The sequence below is a fragment of the Schistocerca nitens genome, chromosome 7, assembly GCF_023898315.1.
Source record: "Schistocerca nitens isolate TAMUIC-IGC-003100 chromosome 7, iqSchNite1.1, whole genome shotgun sequence".
Classification (NCBI taxonomy): domain Eukaryota; kingdom Metazoa; phylum Arthropoda; class Insecta; order Orthoptera; family Acrididae; genus Schistocerca; species Schistocerca nitens.
In genome coordinates this window covers 344,613,000-344,636,160 of record NC_064620.1, presented here as the reverse complement: position 1 = coordinate 344,636,160, position 23,161 = coordinate 344,613,000, and the positions used below count along the sequence as shown (strand labels likewise).

The 23,161-nt window shown below is 43.2% G+C and overlaps 1 protein-coding gene across 2 annotated transcripts in view; it reads left to right on the top strand.

Annotated features, from left to right (window-relative positions):
• Nucleotides 1-23,161, top strand: part of LOC126194805 (sodium-coupled monocarboxylate transporter 1-like) — a 196,175-nt gene that overhangs the window by 123,247 nt on the left and 49,767 nt on the right. For both annotated transcript variants that reach the window (XM_049933119.1, XM_049933118.1), the window contains exons 11-13: nt 680-869; nt 7,144-7,230; nt 20,109-20,293. In XM_049933119.1, the coding sequence (XP_049789076.1) occupies nt 680-869; nt 7,144-7,230; nt 20,109-20,293 (462 nt within the window). The remainder of the gene's footprint in view (nt 1-679; nt 870-7,143; nt 7,231-20,108; nt 20,294-23,161) is intronic.

The window sequence follows — 23,161 nt, the reverse complement described above, 5'->3', positions numbered from 1 at the left end:
TTTAGTACTGGAGGGCAGCGCGAAGGGTAAAAATTGTAGAGGGGGTCCAAGAGGTCAATACACTAAACAGATTCAGAAGGATGTATGTTGCAATAGGTACTGGGAGATGAAGAAGCTTGCACAGGATAGATGAACCTCTTGCCAAATCCTCCTCTTGTAAGAGGTTATCTCCCATAAACGAGCTCAAGACGAGGACATTGTATTTGGTATGACTTGTGGGGGGTTGGTCCAGGTTGGGTTGTCAAAAGGAGCTGGTCAGCTCGCTCGCATTGCCAGCTCTCTACCAGTATTGAGGCCATTGACCTGTCACGTCATCCGACCAACGTGATCTGTTAACTGAGAACGTTTTCACTTGAGACGGACGTAAACAGCATACCTACATTAGAAAACAAATGCATTTGTTATGCAGAAGTAATATTTTGCGAAGGTAATGGGTTTGCTTCCTCTCTGGATTTTCCGATTTTGAATGCCCGGGGGCGCACTTTCTCGTTAATAAGCCCAGACATCTTTTTAAAAATGGAATAGAACCAAAATGAAGGAGAACCCAAGAAAAATATAATATATGCCATACAACAGCAACGCTAATGAGCAGCTCGTTTTCTTATCATTGTAACAAAATGAGAAGACACTTTCTGCATCAGAGGCATCTCACGACAGCTTGTCGGTTTCTGCTGCACAGCTCAATGTCTACGGCGCTCAACTCAATGGCGGCCGTGGTGTTTGAGGACTTCTTTAAGACGTTCTTCCCGCGACGGCAGCTGTCTGAGCGCCAGGCAGACATCCTGATGAAGGCCGTGGTGGTGGTCTTGGGATCCATCTGCACGGCGCTGGTTTTCGTGGTGGACAGACTTGGCTCTGCTGTTCTACAGGTAACTTGTCTAGTTTCCAGAGTCAATAACGATTAACGTAGAATACGTGTATATGTGCATAACAATATTAAACTTTATACGCAATGAAAAACATGAATTATAACTTAATATGTCTTTAACTTGAACCAGGTACATGCTATTTGATGAACTTTTTCCGAAACGTTGGACTGCTTAGTTCTGAACGGGTAGAAGCTGGTAGTACTTGGGAGACTCTGAGCCGTGGGGCGAGAATGGCTGGCATTTGGTGTAATTAAGGGAATTTTATTATTAACTATTCATTGTATTATTAAAATCATGGAATTTTTTCCTAAGCTTTCATCCACGTGTCCATAACTCAGTGCTATGATAGTATGACTTATGAATGACTAATTTTTATACGACACACGAATCACATATATAATTATGTAGACTGTATCATCCATGTTTCGAATCTGCATCAATATCATCTAGTTCACTGTCGTCATGTGAGATGATTAAGGGTACCTCTGATCGAGATTCAGATGACAAAATGGTTCAAATGGCTCTGAGCACTATGGGACTTAACATCTGAGGTCATTAGTCCCCTAGAACTTAGAACTACTTAAACCTAACCAACCGAAGGACATCACATACATCCATGCCCAAGGCGGGATTCGAACCACGACAGTAGCGGTCGCGCGGTTCCAAACTGTAGCGCCTAGAACCGCTTGGCCACACCGGCCGGCATTCAGATGACAAAAATTCATATTTTCTCGTTCTGTCTTAGCAGGACCTGCTCTCCTATGGCTAATTATTTGTTGCGTTTCGATCTTCTCATTTTCTTTGATCGTCTGTTCTTTAACTTTCAACCCCTCGTTGTACCGTGTAACTGACAGAATTGTGCACCATTGCTTTACTCTGTTTGTGGCTCTACAACTATTACTACATTAACAACAGTATAATACACAATACTGTGGTGTTTTGTGACATTCTTGTCCGTTGCCAGCCGTATTATCCCACTGTGCATTTGTTTACTAAATACGTTAAAAAATTAGTATAAAATGCAGTCTATTCAGTTATCATTGGGTGTGGAAATATATGAAAATTGTTCCTATTATACGGGCGTTTAATAACAGATTACACAGATAGTCTTGCCTCTTAAAAATCACAATAGAAAAATTAGAAGAAACGGTGACAAAAGTTATGTCATTTCACTGCCCTACCTCACCATCAACTGATGGCTTGTTTATGCTGCCCAACGAATTGTATCAACAGTAACTAGGGTGCAGAATCCTTCAGGAACATATTTATTTAGAAAATGACAAGATACAGCTATTTGTCATGTTCCCTGTCACATAAAATACCCCCCCCCCCTTTCTCCTAATGTTTTTTGTCTGGTTACCGCCAAGACTACAAGTTTAGCAATAACGATATTACATGTGCCTCTATAGCATCCAATACACCATGTACTGAATGTTATTTTGTGCCAACAGACTGCTGTTCCAAAATGTCGGATAAAGTAGTCCTGAGACCACTTTGAGAGCTCCCTCCAACTTGTATGATAATTTGATGACGCTTTTCCTTACTGGAGACCATCTCGCAATTCTAACGGCACGACACCACAGTGACAAGGAAGCACTGTCTACAGAGGCTACCTGCTGACTTGGTCCGGCCACTAACCCCCCCCCCCCCCCCCCCGCCCTTGGCGAAGACTTCACTTAGAATTCGCCTCATCTCTACTAATGACTCTTCTTTGTCAAGCAGTCACATCCACAGTCACACATAAACTGATTTACTCTTACTTAACATGAAATGGATTATTAGAAACTGTCCTCATTTGAATACATAAACGTTTCTGCAATAGAACAGAATAATTGATACATACATCAAGTAAAATATACATATTTTTGAACCTTGATTACTCCGGAGAAAGCAGCAAAGCAAGACGACACAGCAGGGCCCAAAGGTCCTAGAAATTCACACAACAGAACTTACGGTTGAACAGAAAACAATAACCCTTATTGAACACTGTACAGAACATCTTGACATCCTAACAGAATCCACATATTATTTCTCGCGAACAATTGACATCTCCAGTGTTTGATCCCCAAGAGACTTTATTTATATAACTGACCTGCAAATCAGCATCTTATTGCAGACAGAGTTAATAGAAATAGCAAGACCCAGAGTATTCCGAATACTGACACTGCAAATATGTAACCTGCTCACTCATGGAGCAGACCATGGCCAAAAGACCAAGAGTTCGAGTCTCGGTCCGGCACACAGTTTTAATCTGCCAGGAAGTTTCAATCCAGATTCTGCTTACAGCATCATGATGGTCGCATCCGTGTTTGGCGACATCGTGGTGAACGCACATTGGAAGCGTGTATTCGTCATCGCCATACTGGCGTATCACTCGGCGTGATGGTATGGGGTGCCATTGGTTACACGTCTCGGTCACCTCTTGTTCGCATTGACGGCACTTTGAACAGTGGACGTTACATTACAGATGTGTTACGATCCGCGGCTCTACCCTTCATTCGATTGCTGCGAAACCCTACATTTCAGCAGGATAATGCACGACTGCATGTTGCAGTTCCTGTACGGATCTTTCTGGATACAGAAAATGTTCGACTGTTGCCCTGGCCAGCACATTCTCCAGATCTCTCACCAATTGAAAACGTCTGGTCAATGGTGGCCGAGCAACTGGCTCGTCACAATACGCCAGTCACTACTCTTTATGAACTGTGGTATCGTGTTTTAGCTGCACGGGCAGCTGTACCTGTACACGCCATCCAAGCTCTGTTTGACTCAATGCCCAGGCGTACCAAGGTCGTTATTACGGCCAGAGGTGGTTGTTTTGGGTACTGATCTCTCAGGATCTATGCACCCAAATGCGTGAAAATGTAATTACATGTCAGTTCTAGTATAATATATTTGTCCAATGAATACCCTTTTATCATCTGCATTTCTTCTTGGTGTAGCAATTTTAATGGCCAGTAGTGTATTGTTTAAGCTACGCAATGAGGTGCTTCCCCAATTTGAGAGAGAGAAATTTCTTGTTTGCGTCGTTTTTCGTCTGGCCGGCGCTATTCCTTTCCCCACGAAAAGGGAGAAAGAAAGGATTAGTATTAACTGCCACATAACTTTCCCTCGTGAATCGGCGACATCTTTTGCTGCAAGGGCTTTCTCCAGTTTCCTTGGGAGACCTTGGCAAGAAGGCTAAAGAATTATCTTCGCATTGACTGAACGCACAGCGTTGTTCCCGAACTACCCTTTTTACAAAGTAACCCCCGTCATATTAACTCGCAATTCTGGAGACCTGGTATCACACGCAACTGTCCGGCACCACAATGACGAAGCGGCGTTGCCGACAGAGTTTAGCTGCTGACGTGTCCGGGTCACTGCAGTCCACTGGGGTGGGCCCTCCTTAGAAGTCGCCTCATCCCTAAGGACATGGATGATGCCTGAAAATGACGTTCCAGACTGCCCCTTCCGTGGATCACCCATGTCTTCTGTGGATATGTACAATTCATTAATTAAGGAAAGACGCAGCTAGACTGTTAGACAAGAAATTAAATGAGATGGGTGTTAACAGCTCGATGCTCACAGTCACTATCACACCCACGATAAAAACCAATAGATTTCAAGATATCGGCTCAATCAACACAAAGAATTCCAAAAGCTGGTGGAATAAAAAATGAAATTTGGAAGGCTATCGTATTTCAACTGTGTAACGCAGTTTAGTTATGCCGTCCATGATGTTGACACTTGTTAATGACGTGTGCTTAATTTTACTTAAGAAATTGATTTAAAGTTTAATCCTGATTAAGGAAACGGCAGTTTGAACTGAATAAAACAACGAAATAGATTCTTGAATTTTTAAAATATTGTACTTCTTTATGTTATAATCACATTCCGCTATCGTTGTTGTGGTTAGTAAGTTTAGACTGGCTCCCATATACACACCTGGAAATGGAAAAAAGAACACATTGACACCGGTGTGTCAGACCCACCATACTTGCTCCGGACACTGCGAGAGGGCTGTACAAGCAATGATCACACGCACGGCACAGCGGACACACCAGGAACCGCGGTGTTGGCCGTCGAATGGCGCTAGCTGCGCAGCATTTGTGCACCGCCGCCGTCAGTGTCAGCCAGTTTGCCGTGGCATACGGAGCTCCATCGCAGTCTTTAACACTGGTAGCATGCCGCGACAGCGTGGACGTGAACCGTATGTGCAGTTGACGGACTTTGAGCGAGGGCGTATAGTGGGCATGCGGGAGGCCGGGTGGACGTACCGCCGAATTGCTCAACACGTGGGGCGTGAGGTCTCCACAGTACATCGATGTTGTCGCCAGTGGTCGGCGGAAGGTGCACGTGCCCGTCGACCTGGGACCGGACCGCAGCGACGCACGGATGCACGCCAAGACCGTAGGATCCTACGCAGTGCCGTAGGGGACCGCACCGCCACTTCCCAGAAAATTAGGGACACTGTTGCTCCTGGGGTATCGGCGAGGACCATTCGCAACCGTCTCCATGAAGCTGGGCTACAGTCCCGCACACCGTTAGGCCGTCTTCCGCTCACGCCCCAACATCGTGCAGCCCGCCTCCAGTGGTGTCGCGACAGGCGTGAATGGAGGGACGAATGGAGACGTGTCGTCTTCAGCGATGAGAGTCGCTTCTGCCTTGGTGCCAATGATGGTCGTATGCGTGTTTGGCGCCGTGCAGGTGAGCGCCACAATCAGGACTGCATACGACCGAGGCACACAGGGCCAACACCCGGCATCATGGTGTGGGGAGCGATCTCCTTCACTGGCCGTACACCACTGGTGATCGTCGAGGGGACACTGAATAGTGCACGGTACATCCAAACCGTCATCGAACCCATCGTTCTACCATTCCTAGACCGGCAAGGGAACTTGCTGTTCCAACAGGACAATGCACGTCCGCATGTATCCCGTGCCACCCAACGTGCTCTAGAAGGTGTAAGTCAACTACCCTGGCCAGCAAGATCTCCGGATCTGTCCCCCATTGAGCATGTTTGGGACTGGATGAAGCGTCGTCTCACGCGGTCTGCACGTCCAGCACGAACGCTGGTCCAACTGAGGCGCCAGGTGGAAATGGCATGGCAAGCCGTTCCACAGGACTACATCCAGCACCTCTACGATCGTCTCCATGGGAGAATAGCAGCCTGCATTGCTGCGAAAGGTGGATATACACTGTACTAGTGCCGACATTGTGCATGCTCTGTTGCCTGTGTCTATGTGCCTGTGGTTCTGTCAGTGTGATCATGTGATGTATCTGACCCCAGGAATGTGTCAATAAAGTTTCCCCTTCCTGGGACAATGAATTCACGGTGTTCTTATTTCAATTTCCAGGAGTGTATGACTGACTGTGATAAAAGGGTCTTCCTCATTTAGATTTGGTTTAGTAAATGTCGTGACAAACTATGTATTGAGATATTACTGTAGTGTCGCAGTAGCATTCTCAAAAGCCTCTCCAAACCACTCTGTTTCGTCATCCTTCGTCTTCCATCAAAACAAAACGTGACACCTAGACGTGAGATGCGATAGGGACGGCGGGCGGAAGGCAACTGAGACTCTCCCCTCCACCGTTGTAGCCGCACTCGTTCATCGCCACCGAGCACGGCGCAGGACTAACGAGACCTGAACTCTGAACCGGCAGGTGTAAGTATCTGGAGCCCGCGGAAGACGCTTTATTCTGTTAGCATCACCTTATGATGGAAGATTGGTTGTCCGCCGAAATATGACGGAATTTCGACGATCGTATCTGGCAGTACACCCGAGACCATAGAAGCAGCATACAGGCCGGAAAAGCCTCAGATCACACATCAGCAGGAGTGATTCTGTCTCCTAAAATGCAGTGCAAAACGTTTCCTTTCTTCGTATTTTCTTCATAACTGTTCATCAAATTTTTAATGCTACATATGTTTCCAGTTTCACCTACACTCATAAACAGCCTACTTATAATAAAAAACCGGAAATAGACGTATCATATCAAGAATTTTCGGTTCACTATATAAGAGGTGATCGTATCTAAATACATAAGTCATACTTTTGAATGTCACAAGTATTGTTTTAATACTTTTACACTGTGAGACTAAGTTAAAGACGCGATTTTGGGCTTAAACACTCTCAGTGGAAAACAAGGAAGCCAAAGTGTTATATGTGACTCAACACTGTGTTTAAAAAATATTACGATTATATGCACTTATGAAGCTGATTTTCAGATTCACAATATATATATATTGTGTGTAATACATTTGTCTTATTTTTGGGTACTTATCTTTCAGATGTCCATGTCTCTTAGTTCAATGACCAATGGACCATCCCTGGCCCTATTTACAGCTGGAATGTTCTTCCCGTGGGTCAACACAAAGGTAAGGGATGGTGTAGAACCCTCAGGTCCTTAAAAAATAAGATCGCTTGCTTATGTAACTAACTCACAGATCATAGAAGTAGTCACAATTACCAGATTCTGTCATACGGTAAAGTAATGGAAACTATATAACACACAATCGATAAATAGGCAAATCCCTATAGAAAGCAGACTTTTATTGACTAAAGAGGTTTTTCTACAAAAAACCTAAGTTCAGATATTTTTATCTTCGTATTGGCCAACTAGGAACATATAACAATAGTGGGGCAGTGGGGATATGAACCCAGTGACCTGAAATTTTCCTACCTCAGAGGCAGATGGGACAAAGGGGCCTTACCTCCTTTTGTAAACAGTGGTATCTCTGCTATGTTTATGCTAGTCTAATTTAAGACTCTAATGTACACAAATCACTTCGCTGTGGCCCCTTTATAAATAAAGACGTCACTTGATCTTGGCCCTTTTGTAACAAACCATGCTCATGGTGTCTTAAGTTATCTTTATGGAAGTGTAATTTATGACGCTAATGTAAACAAACTGTACACCAATGCTCTAAACATTTATTTATTTACGTCCAGATTTCTACCCATCTGACGCCTTGCGAGCTGCAGCCTGAACCCTCTATCCTTTTATATCCTCTCTGCCCCACTCCTGTAGGTCAGCTGAGTGGTGTAAAAATAACAGAAAATTCAAAGGGGGTGTTATTCTATGGGCTAAAATATAGTAGCATATGTCACCTATAATTTATTATGCAGTTAGCTTACCGTTGGAATTTCTTTCACCCCTATCTTAATTACTATAAACCAATGCCCCAGTACGTTATTTCACTTGTCTTACTTAATATTGTCTCAGAAAATTCTGGGTAGCACAGACACCGTGGTGCAGTGGTTATGATACTAGACTGTAACCTGGATGTTCGTGAGTTCAAAACTCACCTGAACTGTAATATTTTGATTTCTGCATTCGGTTCGAGTATATTTTAGGAGTAACCACTAATTATATATACGAAGACAGTAACTTGTTCTCGAAAGAACAGTTACTGTTGTTGACCGTGCAGCTTTTCCCTGGAATAAATAATAACTAACTGAAAACCTCGGCTGCCGACAGGTGTTGTTGATATACCTGAAAATGTGTGCCCCGACCGGGACTCGAACCCGGGATCCCCTGCTTACATGGGAGACCCTCTATCCGTCTGAGCCACCGAGGACACAGATGAATAGCGCGACTGCAGGGACTTATCCCTTGCAAGCTTCCCGTGAGACATTCCCAACTGCCCACAATTCTACATATGTATTGTACCTAATAGACATTTGCCCAACCACTCATTACTCGCGCACGCTTTGGCGATTCACGTAAGAGTTTGGGCAACCTGTGCGCACTCGCACGGACGAAGGTCAATGGCTGGGTAGCCTTTAACTATATATACGAAAACAGTAGCTTGTTCTCGAAAGAGCAGTTGCTGTTGTTGACCGTGCAGCTTTTCCCTGGAATAAATGATAACTAACTGAAAACCTCGGCTGCCGACAGGTGTTGTTGATATACCTCGATGTGGACAGCTGAAAATGCGTGCCCCGACCGGGACTCGAACCCGGGATCTCCTGCTTATATGGCAGACGCTCTATCCATCTGAGCTCAGATGGAGGGATCCACAGCTGTGATAAACTGAGAAGGGAGAGGGGAAAAAGGAAAGTGGGCTGGCCGTTGTGGCCGAGCGGTTCTAGGCGCTACAGTCTGGAACCGCGCGACCGCTGCGGTCGCAGGTCCGAATCCTGCCTCGGACGTGGATGTGTGTGATGTCCTTAGGTTAGTTAGGTTTATGTAGTTCTAAGTTCCTGGGGGATAGATGACCTAAGATGTTAAGTACCGTAGTGCTCAGAGCCGTTTGAACCATTTTGAACCACACAAGTACTGGTCGAGGAAAAAATGATTATCTTTTTGCTTCTGTACGTGCCATGATCCCTTTTGTATTATTCCTGTGATCGCTACACCAGATATATGAGCTTCCTGCACTAACCGCTGTATTATTTACACAGTCCAACCACATCAACGTACAATAATCACTCACAGATGGCAGGTAGCAGCACTAGCAGTGGAGGGTACATAAAGCATGTCAAGGGGACATGGAGAACAATGTAGTTGTTGTCGTGATGTAGAAACGGAATAATTTGTCTGTCATTCAAAAGGACATGATCATTGGCATTTTGACCAAGGGTGGAAGCGTTTCCTAAACAGCTAAGTTTGCGAATTCTTCGCGAGCCATTGGGGCTAAAGTATACTACGCACAGCAAAATGGTCCTATCCAAAAGTGGGGCCATAAAACTTTGGTGAACTGTGGGCCATGGACGACAGGGGCGAGCCACAATTACGGAGCGAATAAGCGTACAATTGTTGAGTAGCTGACTAAGGGGATACCAACAGTGATTCCTCAACGACCGTTCAGCGAATATTACTGTGTATGTGCCTCCACAGCAGGTACCTGGTGTATGCACCCACGCTAATTGCTGTCCATCAGCGATGAAGGCTGGAATTTCCGCGGAAACACCGCAACTAGACGTCCAGTGAGTGGCGACAAACGGCCTTTTCAGAAGAATCACGTTTTATACTCCGTCAGTCAGATGGAAAAAACACTGCAACAGTCATAAGAAGGGTCCAGGCTGGGAGAACAGCGTCACAGTTTGCGGAACGTTTCCATAGCACCGCCTAGGCGATCTCGCCGTTCTGAAATGCACAATATATTAACACAAACATGTTTGCATCTGTCCTTGGGGAAGATGTACACCCCTACATACAGTGTGTTTACTTATAACAATGCAATTTGTCACACATCTTGCAGTTTACAAGCACGGTATGAAGAGCACCATTATGAGTTTGTCATACTCCCCTGGTCACCAAATTCAACATATTCAAACCTAATCGAGAATGTGTGGGGCCACCTCGACCATGTTGTTCATTCCATGGGTCCTCAACTGAGAAACCTAGCACAGCTGCCCATGGCACTGAAGTTGGCATGGCTCCACATCCCTGTCGGTATTTTCCACAATGCCATTGACTCTCTTCCTGTACGTCTTGCGTTGGTCCATACTGCCAAACATGGTTGTTCAGACTCTTGACAGGTGGTTTCGTTAACATAACCGGACAGTGTATATTGATGTTCCTGCTTCACAGGTCAGCCACAACCAACCAAATAACACGAGTTCTGGATTATCGGTTTTCTTAGCCACCTCTTTCTTGAATGGAATATATTTTCTTAAGATTCGTCTGTGCCAGGGAGCTGCTGTTGAATTAGATCGCTCTGTATGCTTTCTCCTGTTTTACGGTAGTTACTGTTCTCAGCAGTCGTTTAATAGAATACTGGATTTCTTCTCCTATGTATGCACAACATGTTACATTTATTTAGACCCAGTCTCTGTAGCAGTCATCAAATAGCGTTTTGTAAACCACTTCCTTCGTTGATGAATTACGTTTCCTTAAGATTTAGCTCAGCAAGGCACCTACTTTTTCTTTATGTACTTGTTCCAGTTTAGATTACTACACATGCTTATTCCTAGTTATTTTATGGTAATTACTGTTTCCAGCAATAGTGTAATAGAATACTACTGCATTTCTCCTCCTATACATGCTATATAAGTTAAGATGTGTGAAATAACAGTGTTTGTAGGAACAATAACAGTTTATAGTGCTTTTTTCTTAGGACCTATGGAATGTCCAGTATGCCACATATTCTCAGGCGTAATTAGGTGGTAATAGACCACTCAGTACAGTTACTTAAACAAATTGTGTGATGAATTAAATTCACAAAGGCTGTAGTTTTAATGATACATTTCTTAATGGCGCGAGTATAAGGAAAGATGGATTAATAGCATTCCAGAGCAATGATCAAATAGGCCTTGTAGCTGCAACTCTAATTATAGATTGCTTAGCATAGATAGCAGTCTACATCCTTCCGTTATGGCAGTTATTTTCACCATATACTCAATTTTTAGTTCTGTCCTCCATTTTCCAGTTTTGTTTAATACGGTGCAGTTTAAATCTGTTTGACACATTGATCTTCTTTCCTGAGACCTATGGAATAAGGCTGTTTGTGGTAAAAAATGATAACTTGTTAATAAATATAGTTTATGGTATTGTGGAGAATAACATCCTAAAGCAAAACATAATACAGGGCCCCAACACATTGTAACGATTTTGATGAATGTGATCTGCAATCTGAGATCAGCAATCATACTTGCATATTACAACAGTCAATCTGATTCTGTTTTGTACGAATACTAAATCTCTACATCTCCAAAATACCTACTTATGGAGGAAATTTAGCAGCGTATATTTATTGAAGCATATATTTATTAAAACATAAGCATCACTGTCTTTTTACTGTGAGATGTCTCTCCCAGCGTACATTATGTCTCACCCAGGCGACTGCCAATATCTTGACATAGCCCCACCACGGTTAATATGTGATGCTGGTGGAAGACAACACACTCGAGCATGAATTCTTAGGTGGTTCACTTAAAACTTTTTCTTCTTCTGTCTTCTTCTTTACTTAAGAAGTTAGTCAGCTGCCTGTTCTAGCTTCCCAGTTCCGTCCATCTTATACTATGTCCCCCTACAGTCTTTAAGTTTGCTTGATGATACTGGTACTCGGATATTATGAGTGCAGGCATGCTGAGTGAAGTTTTGGAGTCATAGATCTATATTCTGGACTATGTAGCACACATTTAAAACGTGTACTTCACATGAAGATGATGGGTACGAAACTCATTGAACAGTTGCGATTAGATTTTATCACTGCGGAAATTGTTTTAGAATATCTTAGAATGGAAGCTTGGGTATTTTTGGAAAATTGGAAATTTTGGAAAAATTGTAGTATACAGGGTGAGTCACCTAACGTTACCGCTGGATATATTTCGTAAACCACATCAAATACTGACCAACCGATTCCTCAGACCGAACGTGAGGAGAGGGCCTAGTGTAATTGTCAACTTTAGGTTACAATATCTCCGGATGTAATTAACATTTTACAATGCAACAAACGGCACTGATTACGTATTTGTTTATATGTTCAGATGTGCTAACAAAACTAACGGGGTTCCATTTAAAAAAAACGTAGGTTCGTGTTAAAAAAACATACTTCCGTGCATTTTTGTATGGTTTGTATTAAACAATTACAGTAGCCCCTCTCCTCACGTTCGGTCTGTGGAATCGGTTCGTCAGTATTTGATGTGGTTTACGAAATATATCCAGCGGTAACGTTAGGTGACTCACCCTGTATAGCACTGGGAGGTGGAAGTGCTTACAGAAAATATCATGGTCTAATTCATGTCAGTCACATAGTGTTATGCCAAAGTGCCTTATGTCAACAATCATAGTAATATTACTAGCCACTTTCTAAGAGGTATAGCCCTGCTACGTCCTCTCACTATGGGGTCTGGAATAGGAATGAAAAAGTAATAAAAGGAGGAGACGAGGGGGCTGAGAAAAATTATTGTTAATTAACCTGATATTAAAATTTTTCTCATTATTTATGAAATAAGTACCTACTACCAGATCCCAAACAACTGTGTTCCTTTCACTGCGGTGTACAGACCTTTAACGACGATTCTCATACAATTCGAATAAAAACAAAGTAGGGAGGGGAGAGGAACTTGATTCCTATGCCCCTGAAGGATGTAATGCCATTATCTGTCCCAGAACTAGTGAAGTGGATGCGTGACATTCACTTGCAATGGCAATGGCCTAAGATGCGTGAAATCATCATGTGTCAGACGGGACGAGGGTTCCCCGAAGTCTTATCAGTTACCTTGGCGCGCTAGAACAATGAACTCTTCGTTCCAGAAGCTACACTGCCACAAAACTTTTGAGTTGCAAGTCTTCTGTCTGGTTTCATGTGGTCTGGCACAGCTTCCTTCCCTGTGTGGACCTTGTCACAGTAGAGTAGCACTTACATTCAATGTCGTCGATAATTTATTATATTCCACTGTCTTGCCCTAGGGATTTTGCCTACAGTGGGTCTCTTATCTATATGTCTCATTATCAGACTTCTTCTTCTAGTCTTAGGCCGGCCGGTGAGGCAGACCGGTTCTAGGCACTTAAGTCAGGAACCGTACGACCGCAGGTTCGAATCCTGCCTCGGGTATGGATGTGTGTGATGTCCTTATGTTAGTTAGGTTTAAATAGGTCTAAGATCTATGGGACTGATGACCTCAGGTGTTAAGTCCCATAGTGCTCAGAGCCATTTTCTTCTAGTCGGTGTATTTAATGTTTCCTTTCCTTGGTTCAAATTGACTTAACATCTGAGGTCATCAGTCCCCTAGAACTTAGAACTACTTAAACCTAACGAACCTAAGGACATGACACACATCCATGCCCGAGGCAGGATTCGAACTTGCGACCGTAGCAGTCGCGCGGTTCCGGACTGCAGCGCCTAGAACCGCGTGGCCACCGCGGTCGGCTGTATTCCTTTCCTTGCCTATTCTGAGAAGGACCATTCTTATCTTATCACTGCACTTAACTATTTTATAACACCAAACATCAAACGCTTCGACACTCCTATTTTCCGATTTTTCCATAGGTTATGATTCACTCCCATACAATGGTGTGATCCAGCCTTACATAACCAGAACTTTATTCGTCCAATTGAGGCCTATGTTTGATACTAGTTGATTTATTTTAGGAACAAATGCCTTCTTTGCCTGTGCTAGTCTGCTTTTTATGTCATCCATGCTCTGCTCGGCATGTATTATTTTGCTTGCGAGTAAAGAGAATTCCTCCACTTTTTTCTCCTAAGTGGTTCCCGATTTTATTGTTTAGTTTATCACTAATCTCGTAAGTGTTAACTCTCATTATTTTTGTTTTTCTTTAGCTTGTTCCCAAACCATATGCCACGCTCGTTTCATAGTACATTCCATTCAACAGGTATCATAATTCTTCGCCATTTCAACCGAGAATAGCACACCATCAGTCATGTCTTTTTACACTGAATTTTAATGTCACTTCTGAACTTATCTTTTATTTCCTTCACTGCTTCGTTCGTCAATGTACAGGATGACTATTAGATTATACTTATTGCTCAGTTTTTCATGTCCACCATATACAGAAATAACTACGTGTGTTTCTCGCTGAAGCACAATACGATGCATCTGCGCCATCATCCCCAGCCACATATATCTGTTGGTCGGTCAGTACAGGGTCTCTGTGCTGCAGATGGCTAAAATGGTTCAAATGGCTCTGAGCACTATGGGACTCAACTGCTGTGGTCATTAGTCCCCTAAAACTTAGAACTACTTAAATCTAACTAACCTAAGGACATCACACACATCCATGCCCGAGGCAGGATTCGAAGCTGCGACCGTAGCAGTCGCACGGTTCCGGACTGCGCGCCTAGAACCGCGAGACCGTGCTGCAGATCATCTTCCGTCCAATACGATATGGTAGATCTTACTTAGCTACAATGGTTTGAAAGTAACAACCAATGAGTTGCAAAATACAGAATTATTACATCGACCATGGTTTTCACACTTTTAAAGCTGTCTTCTTCAGAAGGTACTGTACGTAGAATCAAATTATCTATATGCGGTGTGGCATCCGTTGATTCTGTCTAGTGCATGTGCATGTCATCTCCTCAATCAGCATTTAGAATACATTATATAAAAGTAGTAGCTGTCCACTGTAGAGCCCTCTCATCTGCTCTTCTTCCCAGTGGATGTTCCTAGCTTTTGACATCATGTGTCATACGAGCGCAATAGCAATAACTCAAAAACACGAGATTGAAGCCGTAATACTTTCTGTGTTTTCCTCCAGTTCACACTATCATATTTCACCCAATAAGAAATATTTTATTGGGACTTGGAATTAAATCTGTCTGCAGATTAGATTTAATTGTTTTCCCTTTGAACGCTTTCCATGTGTTCTGATGGACAGAACAAACAAAATTTCCTTATATTCATATATACAAAATATGTGATATAAAAACACCTTCTACAGTGACGCCTAGCCCAAAAATTGATTTATCAAACATCATTGTATCTAAATATTTCTTCCCTGAAAGTCTGCCTACTATTAATACATCATTTATGATACTGAAGGGCCTACGCTATTGAAACGTGGACAATAAATGATACAGACCTGACGCATAAACTGGATAAGAAGGGTAGTGTGTTCTGTAACTGATACAGGCAAAACTTTCCAAAAAATGATGCTCCAGTCTATTCGTAAGACAACCATACCTATCATAAATATTCCTACTGTTAGAAATAGTTTGTCATAATTTTTTCTCTTAGCAGCTTCAATTTGGCAATAAGAATTATTTTGACAAACAGCACTTTCAGAATGAAAATAAATGTGCACGCAGCTCTACAACGTTCGTCACACTTATGCAAGTATTGACTCTGTACCCGCCAAATTCGTGTTACATGCACAGAAAACTAACTTCGCGCTATTTGTTGAATTATTCATTATTGTCGTATTTATTGTATTGAGATAATTATTAAGCAGTCAATATAATGCTTAATATGATACGCTCCATGCCCAAAAGTGATTGTCGCTTATGTCACAGCCCCCAGCCTCACAGTAGTGTCCCATGGGTTGCCACCCATACCATACGACAGCAATCCAGCCGCTAGAGACGAAATTTCCAGCACTAATTTTAATTAAAATTTAAAGATTAAAAACAGTCTTGATTGCAACTTTTTATTTTTATTGGAGTGACCGGTTACGATTCCAATAAAAAAAGAAATAAAAAGTAAAACGTTGCGATCAAGACTGTTTTTAATCTTTAAATTTTAATTTTAAAAGATCGCTGATCATGTTTTCAAAATTTTTAGTAATTTCACTGCTGGAAAAGGAAACCCTCCAATCGGAAAAGGAGTAGGCCAAACGCAGGAGAGTCAGAAGGCTATACCTGTGAGCACAGCTGTTGCAAGCCCACAAAAAAGATTCAGACATCTCTTTGATGAGCGGCGGTAGTGTGGATGTTGTCGATCTCTTTGGACAACCGACAGTAGATCCTATTGTATCGACAAATCCATCGTATGTTGGTGGAAGAGATTACATCTTGGCTAAATTTATCGGATAAAGGAAGAATTCATACAGCTACAGATATATCTGCACCTCAAACAAAACACTGGAAAATGAGCTAGAAATTATGCCTCTACATTCTGTGTAAATAAACGAAAGAGTCTTTCAGGTAGTTTGATGATCCAGGGATTGTCACCCATGGAGAGTCAAATGAGATGTCAGGACAACAGTAGATTTGTTTAATTAACTTCTTCTTTCTAGCCCTCGGCTGTAGTAGACCAGGAACAGCTTGGTGACGGTGTCCAGTTGCCTCTCATGTGAAACAACAGACGTCCAGCATCGCTGACAGTGCAAAGAGCGGGGCCAAGCATGGCGTCACTCGAATACCACCATCTGGCTGTGACCGTGAAGACACTGCAGCAGTGCAGCTGACCGTTCCATGAGGGTGGCATGACTTCAGCGAGCGAGCAGTTCTCTGCTCTAGTGGCGGCTGCTTTCGTGACACAGGGCAGACTGCCCTGTCCCGTGGTCAAACAGTGGATGTCATACCAGGTGCCATAGGCTCGTTGTGCAGACTGTGATCCTGAGATGAGGATATTTTAGTACACCACTAACTGAGTGCTTATACGCTCCAGACTATGTTCATTTGGGGCTTAGGCACTTGCTCTAAACACTTCTGTGGTGGCAAGTGAGAAAAAGCTTCTGTCCTTCCATTAGCGTATTGCAGCATTGGCTGTTGCTATACTACAGCCAGCTGGTTCTGCTTCGCACCGCCTGAGGACTGTGTTTCGCTTCGCAACGCATAACACTTTTGCGTGCCTGCGGCTGGCTATGTTGCAACTCACTTCACTCTGGCATACTTTCTGACCGAATACCGTCGATACGCTACAGATTAAACGAAAGAGACATTTCTGTTATTAATAAGAGAGATGTGATAGGAATGTTGCCTATACCTCAAGTTGCTACAGGTCTGGAATATATGTAACGAGGAATTTGCTTTGTGCAGACCTGTTGATGTTCATGAAGAAAGTAAGATAGTGATTCTCTTTGCGCATCACTTATTTTTGTATTAACTTCACTACATTAAGTATAATTATAAATAGTTCCTACACATTGTTAGTTGACTTTATACAATTAAAAATAGGAAAAATAAGTAAGGAATTTCAATAGTTCTCTCCAACTTACGTTTCAGGCCACAAATTTCTTAGAAATATCTCTCCCCCTCCGCCCCCCCCCCATCTCAGAGAAAGCCCACCAGTTATACATATTTAATTTTTTTGTGTGGCCTCGATCTCATTTTTAAGACCATAATATTTTATCTACAATGTACAGTATATAACAATACTCCATGTGTATCATATTTTCGACAAGCCGTATCATATTTAAGAATTTCAGTCCGGAAAATAATATACTGTCTTTATTGTTTCTAGTCTACATTTGTAACCATAAAAAGTTAGAGTGCCGTTTCAAATCAGCTTATACTCACTAACATCTACATTTTTTCTTTACAGTTACTCTTTTTCTTTCAAAGATACACACGAATTTTGTGATTTTGTATCATGTTTAGGTTTCCTTGCCCTAATGGAAATACATTAAATCAGATTGCAGAGGAAGGAGTTATGTGGCATAACATGACTGAAAGGAAGGAAAGGCTAATAAGCCACATGCTGAAGCATCGACGAGTAGTTAACTAGGTAGTGGAGGGTAGTATGTGCTGCCTTCAGAATTTCGAAGATTTTGCTAACGTTATCTACCTGCATGAGCAGCCGGCACAGTAGCTCAGTGTGCTCGGTCAGAGGGTTAGCTGCCCTCTGTAATGAAGAAACTGAGTCAACAGCTCAACACTGAACTTCAACGGGTGTCCTGGGAAATCCACACCGAACAAATTCAACGAACAAAATGAGGAAAAAAGTAGCTGAGTGCGCTAAAACGCTCTGCCGTTGTGACATGAGGACACAAACCAGCCTTGGATCGAATCCATGTCCGGGAATAATAACGAGGGCTGGTGAGTCAGCCAGACTGGATTTCGTTTTTAGGCGATTTACCACATCCAACTAGGTAAATACTGGCCTGGTAACCACTTTCTGTCTAGGTTACACTTTATGCAAACAATTTGACAACGTTGCAACATTTAAACATTAGATCTAGACTGGACACAGATAGATGAGGATAGGGAAATTCTTCTTGGGGCATTGGTGGCTTCAAGAAGGGCATTTGGCCATCAAATGCAGTTACATTGAGAAAATCTGTATAACAATGCCGAACTCGTAGAGAAACGGGAACAGCAACTGGAAAAGAAATACGAGGGTTGTCCAGAAAGTGAGTTCCGATCGGTCGCTAAATGGAAACCACAGTGAAAAGCAGAAACATTTTATTTGCAAGAGTTAGCTACACTTCCCAGATACTTCTCTACATAGTCGCCGCTCCGACTTGGACATTTGTCGGAGCGTTATACCAAATTTCCAACACCATCGTCATAGAAGGCAGCCGCCTCTGCTCTCCGATCATCCTCCACGCTGGTCTATAGCGCGTAGCCTGCGCCCCAGCGTTTCATGTGAACAGAGATGATACTCAGGACCAGCCAATTAGGGCTGTGTTGTGGGTGATCGATCACTTCCCAACGAAAAGGCTGCAAGAGCGTCTTCAGTGCCCCTGCAGAGTGCGGCTGAGAATTGCCATGAAGAAGGAAGTGCGTGGCAGTTGTGTTAGGTGGGCTGCATTCATTAAGGCGAAGCCTCTCAGCGGGCCCTCCTACTTGGCGGGAGACATCGTTGTTCTAGGCACCTTTACTCGCTCACAGGGTGCTCACAACTGAAAAGAGCGTCTTAATGCGATCGACGGTCATACTACAGACACTACCCAACACATCTGTGCAAAGCTTCATCGGGTTTTCACCGTGGTGTCCATTTCGCGACCGATCGGAACTTACTTTCTGAAAAAAAAAAAAAAGTTGAAATGGCTCTGAGGTCATCAGTCCCCTAGACCTTAGAACTACGTAAACCTAACTAACCTAAGGACATCACACACATTCATGCCCGAGGCAGGATTCGAACCTGCGACCGTAGCGGTCGTGCGGTTCCAGACTGTAGCGCCTAGAACCACTCGGCCACTCCGGCCGGGTACTTTCTGGACAACCCTCGTATTACAGTCAACATTGTCAACTACGTTCTCTAAATCTACTGATGCTATAAATGTCTTCTAAGATAAACTGCAGTGCCAGTATCACTTTCTTGTTCTTGCATTACTCGGAATCCAAAGTGAACTGACCTGAGGTCGACATTTACCAACCTTTTGATTCTCCTGTAAATAATTCCTGTTAGTATTCTGAATCAATTTTTTAAATTGACCGTTCATTAATATTCATACCTGAATAAAATCTTGTAGTTTACAAGCTAAATAACTTCGAATAAAACACTAGAGCTTTCGACAGCTGTCCTCGCCATCGTCGTCAGCAATAAAAGACAACTGACTACCGGGCTGGCACAGTTTTGCGCTTACAAAAGCGCGACTGCAGCGTCTGGAACCTTCCAGTGAAGGTCGACACATGCACGGAAAGGCGAGTTGGGCAGTTCGTAGCAGCTCCAGTATGCCGCAGGACTGATGACGTCAGATGGTGACAGGGGCCGGCGCCACGTTTGAAACTTTCGCTCCCTCCTCCCTACAAGAACCAATTTAATTCACGCCTACCACCGAGAAAGTCTACAAGGGCACAAATATTTACGTGTCAGCATCTGGCTTTTTGACACCTTAGAAAGATTTTTGAATAAAGGTCTGCTTTCTTTTCAGTCTTGCTGATCTTAGAGACGAAGAACGTATGTTTGGGTAGTTGGCAAGCAATAACAACTCCTTCATTTAGCTATGTATGCGCAGGGAGCTTTGGCGGGTGGCTTGACCAGCGTAGCGGTGATGTCGTGGCTGATCCTGGGCGGTCAAGCGTACCAGGCGAGCGGCGACATCCGCTTCGCCACCAAGCTCCTCTCCACTGACGGCTGCCGTTACGCTTTCGACCGCGTCCACAACGGCTCTGTCGCCGTCACAGTCGACTATCAGAACAGGTGAGTGGAACAGCAGCTGCCTGACGGTTCAGTGTATGAAATTAATTTAGGGATTAACAACGAGGATGGGTGCCGTGTAAAACTTAAGTAATAGTGTAACCTCAAAAATACTCTAGCTATTACGCACATTATGAGTTAACTCGGTTGTTAGACAGGGGATAGTAAGGATGATACAAGATTTAGAATACTGTGAAACCTCGCTTGTCATTAATCACGATGTCCGCGCCTGGTAGCTGAGTGGTCAGCCCGACGGAATGTCATGCCTAACGGCCCGGGTTCGATTCCCGGCTGGGTCGGAGATTTTCTCCTCTCAGGGACTGGGTGTTGTGTTGTCCTTATCATCATCATTTCTTCCCCATCGACACGCAAGTCGCCGCAGTGGCGTCAACTCGAAAGACTTGCACCAGACGAACGGTCTACCCGACGGGAGGCCCTAGCCACACGGCATTTCCATTTCCATTAATCACGATTTCCGGATCACCCAGATAGTTTGTTTTAGTACATTAACAGCTCTGAAAGGAATAACGGCAAAAGTCGACGATGAAAATCATGGGATGAAAATGAGCTGACCGCCATGCACCGATCCTGGTACAAGCCAACACTGAACTGTACTGTACTGTAATGCCCCTGTTTGTTGTGAGCGAGAAATGACAAATGATTCAAATGGCTCTAAGCATTATAGGACTTCACATCTGAGGTCATCAGTCCCCTAGAACTTAGAAGTACTTAAACCTAACCAACCTAAGGACGTCACACACATCCATGCCCGAGGCAGGATTCGAACCTGCGACCGCAGCGGTCGCACGGTTCCAAACTGAAACGCCTAGAACCGCTCGACCACAACGGCCGGCGAGAAATGACATCAAGAGAAAGAAGACACTAGCGTTCGTGCACAAAACGTTAGATACGCTACGTGGAATGGATAAAGGAGATTTGTTGAAAGACATTACTACTGTTGGAATTTCAAAGGTGTTAAGAAGTTTAACATTCCAGAATGCTCAGACATAGGCGTTAAGGAAATAAATCACGGTGATGCTGGATGTAATTGATTTCTGATGACAAAATTATCGCCATTTGTTCGTCTGCAGCCAACGAGGATAGAGAATATGGATTAGCTGACGAAGTTAACGCTCAGTCTGAAGACACGGCGAGACACAAAGCAACAACAACGTACCGTTACAAAAAAAATGCTTTATTTGGAATGCCATGCGGAAACAATTTCAGCCGAATTAAAGCTGTTAAAACGCCTGAATCATCGTGGTCCACGTAAAGGACATATGAAACTGTCTCAAAAGATACCTGCGTAATATGTGTCTAAAACTTACTGTTTTATATTCAATATCTCGTAAAAACGTACGTGGCGCGTCGAGCAGTCCCATGTTCGATACGTTGGAGAAATATAGCGCTGCGAATGGGATCTCCACGTTATGAAATACTGAGCTGTCCTATCCTCGGAGCATGGAGGTGGGGTCTCACGCAACATTCGATATTCAAGGGCCAGTGAGTAGCCATTTCCATTCCTCCGAGCGCCATCTGTGGCGAAACGAAGAAAATGCTTCTCACAAAACGTATGTAGATTTTCCGTAGAATCGTAATCTGCAATAAAAAAGGGGCTCCCACTGAAGATTTCAAAGCTGTCCACCACCCCTCCCCTTGCCAACCATGAACGGGGTGAGGTGGCACGTCAAGTGTGGTATCGTGGATGTCCCCCTCCAACACAAACAAGTTATATATATATATATATATATATATATATATATATATATATATATATATTGATTCGATGTGTCGTTTTCGATACATTCCAATGTCTTCAGTTAAAATGAGAACGTTATATATATTTATTATAACAGATCCTCGATAGTGATACCCCACCTATGGCCTTACAAAAACCAAAAAGTGTTTATGGTTCCTGTCTCCCAGCTGGGACATCGGCACAACATCTTGTATGATTTAATTGTATGGTATTTTATTTGTGACATGCTGGTGTCTATTCCCACTTTTTGTTACGATTTGACGCAACATCACTATGTGACTTCCAGTGTTGTAGAAACAATGTACATCTAATAGTGTTACGAGACCCGATGATGACAGCTTAGGTCTTCCGAAACCGGCATTAGTAATAAAAAGAATTACAAGCAATCTTGGAAAACTCGATTCGTCAAGAATAGTATAACCATAGATGAAAGTAAAAACGTTCGTAGTCACTCACAAAAAAATAAATAAATAAAAATAAAAAACCAATGGACTTTTACGGTAGGTGTTGTCGTAAGCGCTGCTTAGAATAGCATTTTTTGTGAAAAGACTACTGCGTTTATTATGTTTAGGGAGAGGCCATAATTGTGGCTCTGTGGCTCAGTGCTTATGTGCCAGAGTTCAAATTCAAAAAGGTAGACTCCGGTCCAAAGTGGATTCTAGGATTCTTTTTGTTCACCACTGGCAATGATGTGTTAGTGTGAAAACTGTCAAGCTGCTCTGTGGTACGAACTTCATTTCAAGGTGAGTAACTTAGTTATAAAATGGGAAGAAGGTGAGTGCATACTAAAGGCAACATGACCATGCTTACTAAAGTCCTGTGGTGTGCAAATCAACCTTCAAGGTGAGGACAGCTTCGCTTTTTAACGTCAAAGCGAAGTTCAAATGTGTAACAGTACTTTTTGGAACCGAAGTCATAAAATACTTACTTTTACTGTGTGGAAATGACGATTATTTATGAAGTACAGCAAGTTTAAGGTAACACTGTTCCTGTTACGCCGGAAGACAGATTCCGACTTTGGTCAGTTTGGATCCACAGGTATGCAATTATTTTACTACTGTGTTTTGTTGTTGCGGTCATCAGTTCGAAGACTGGTTTGATGCAGGTCTGCT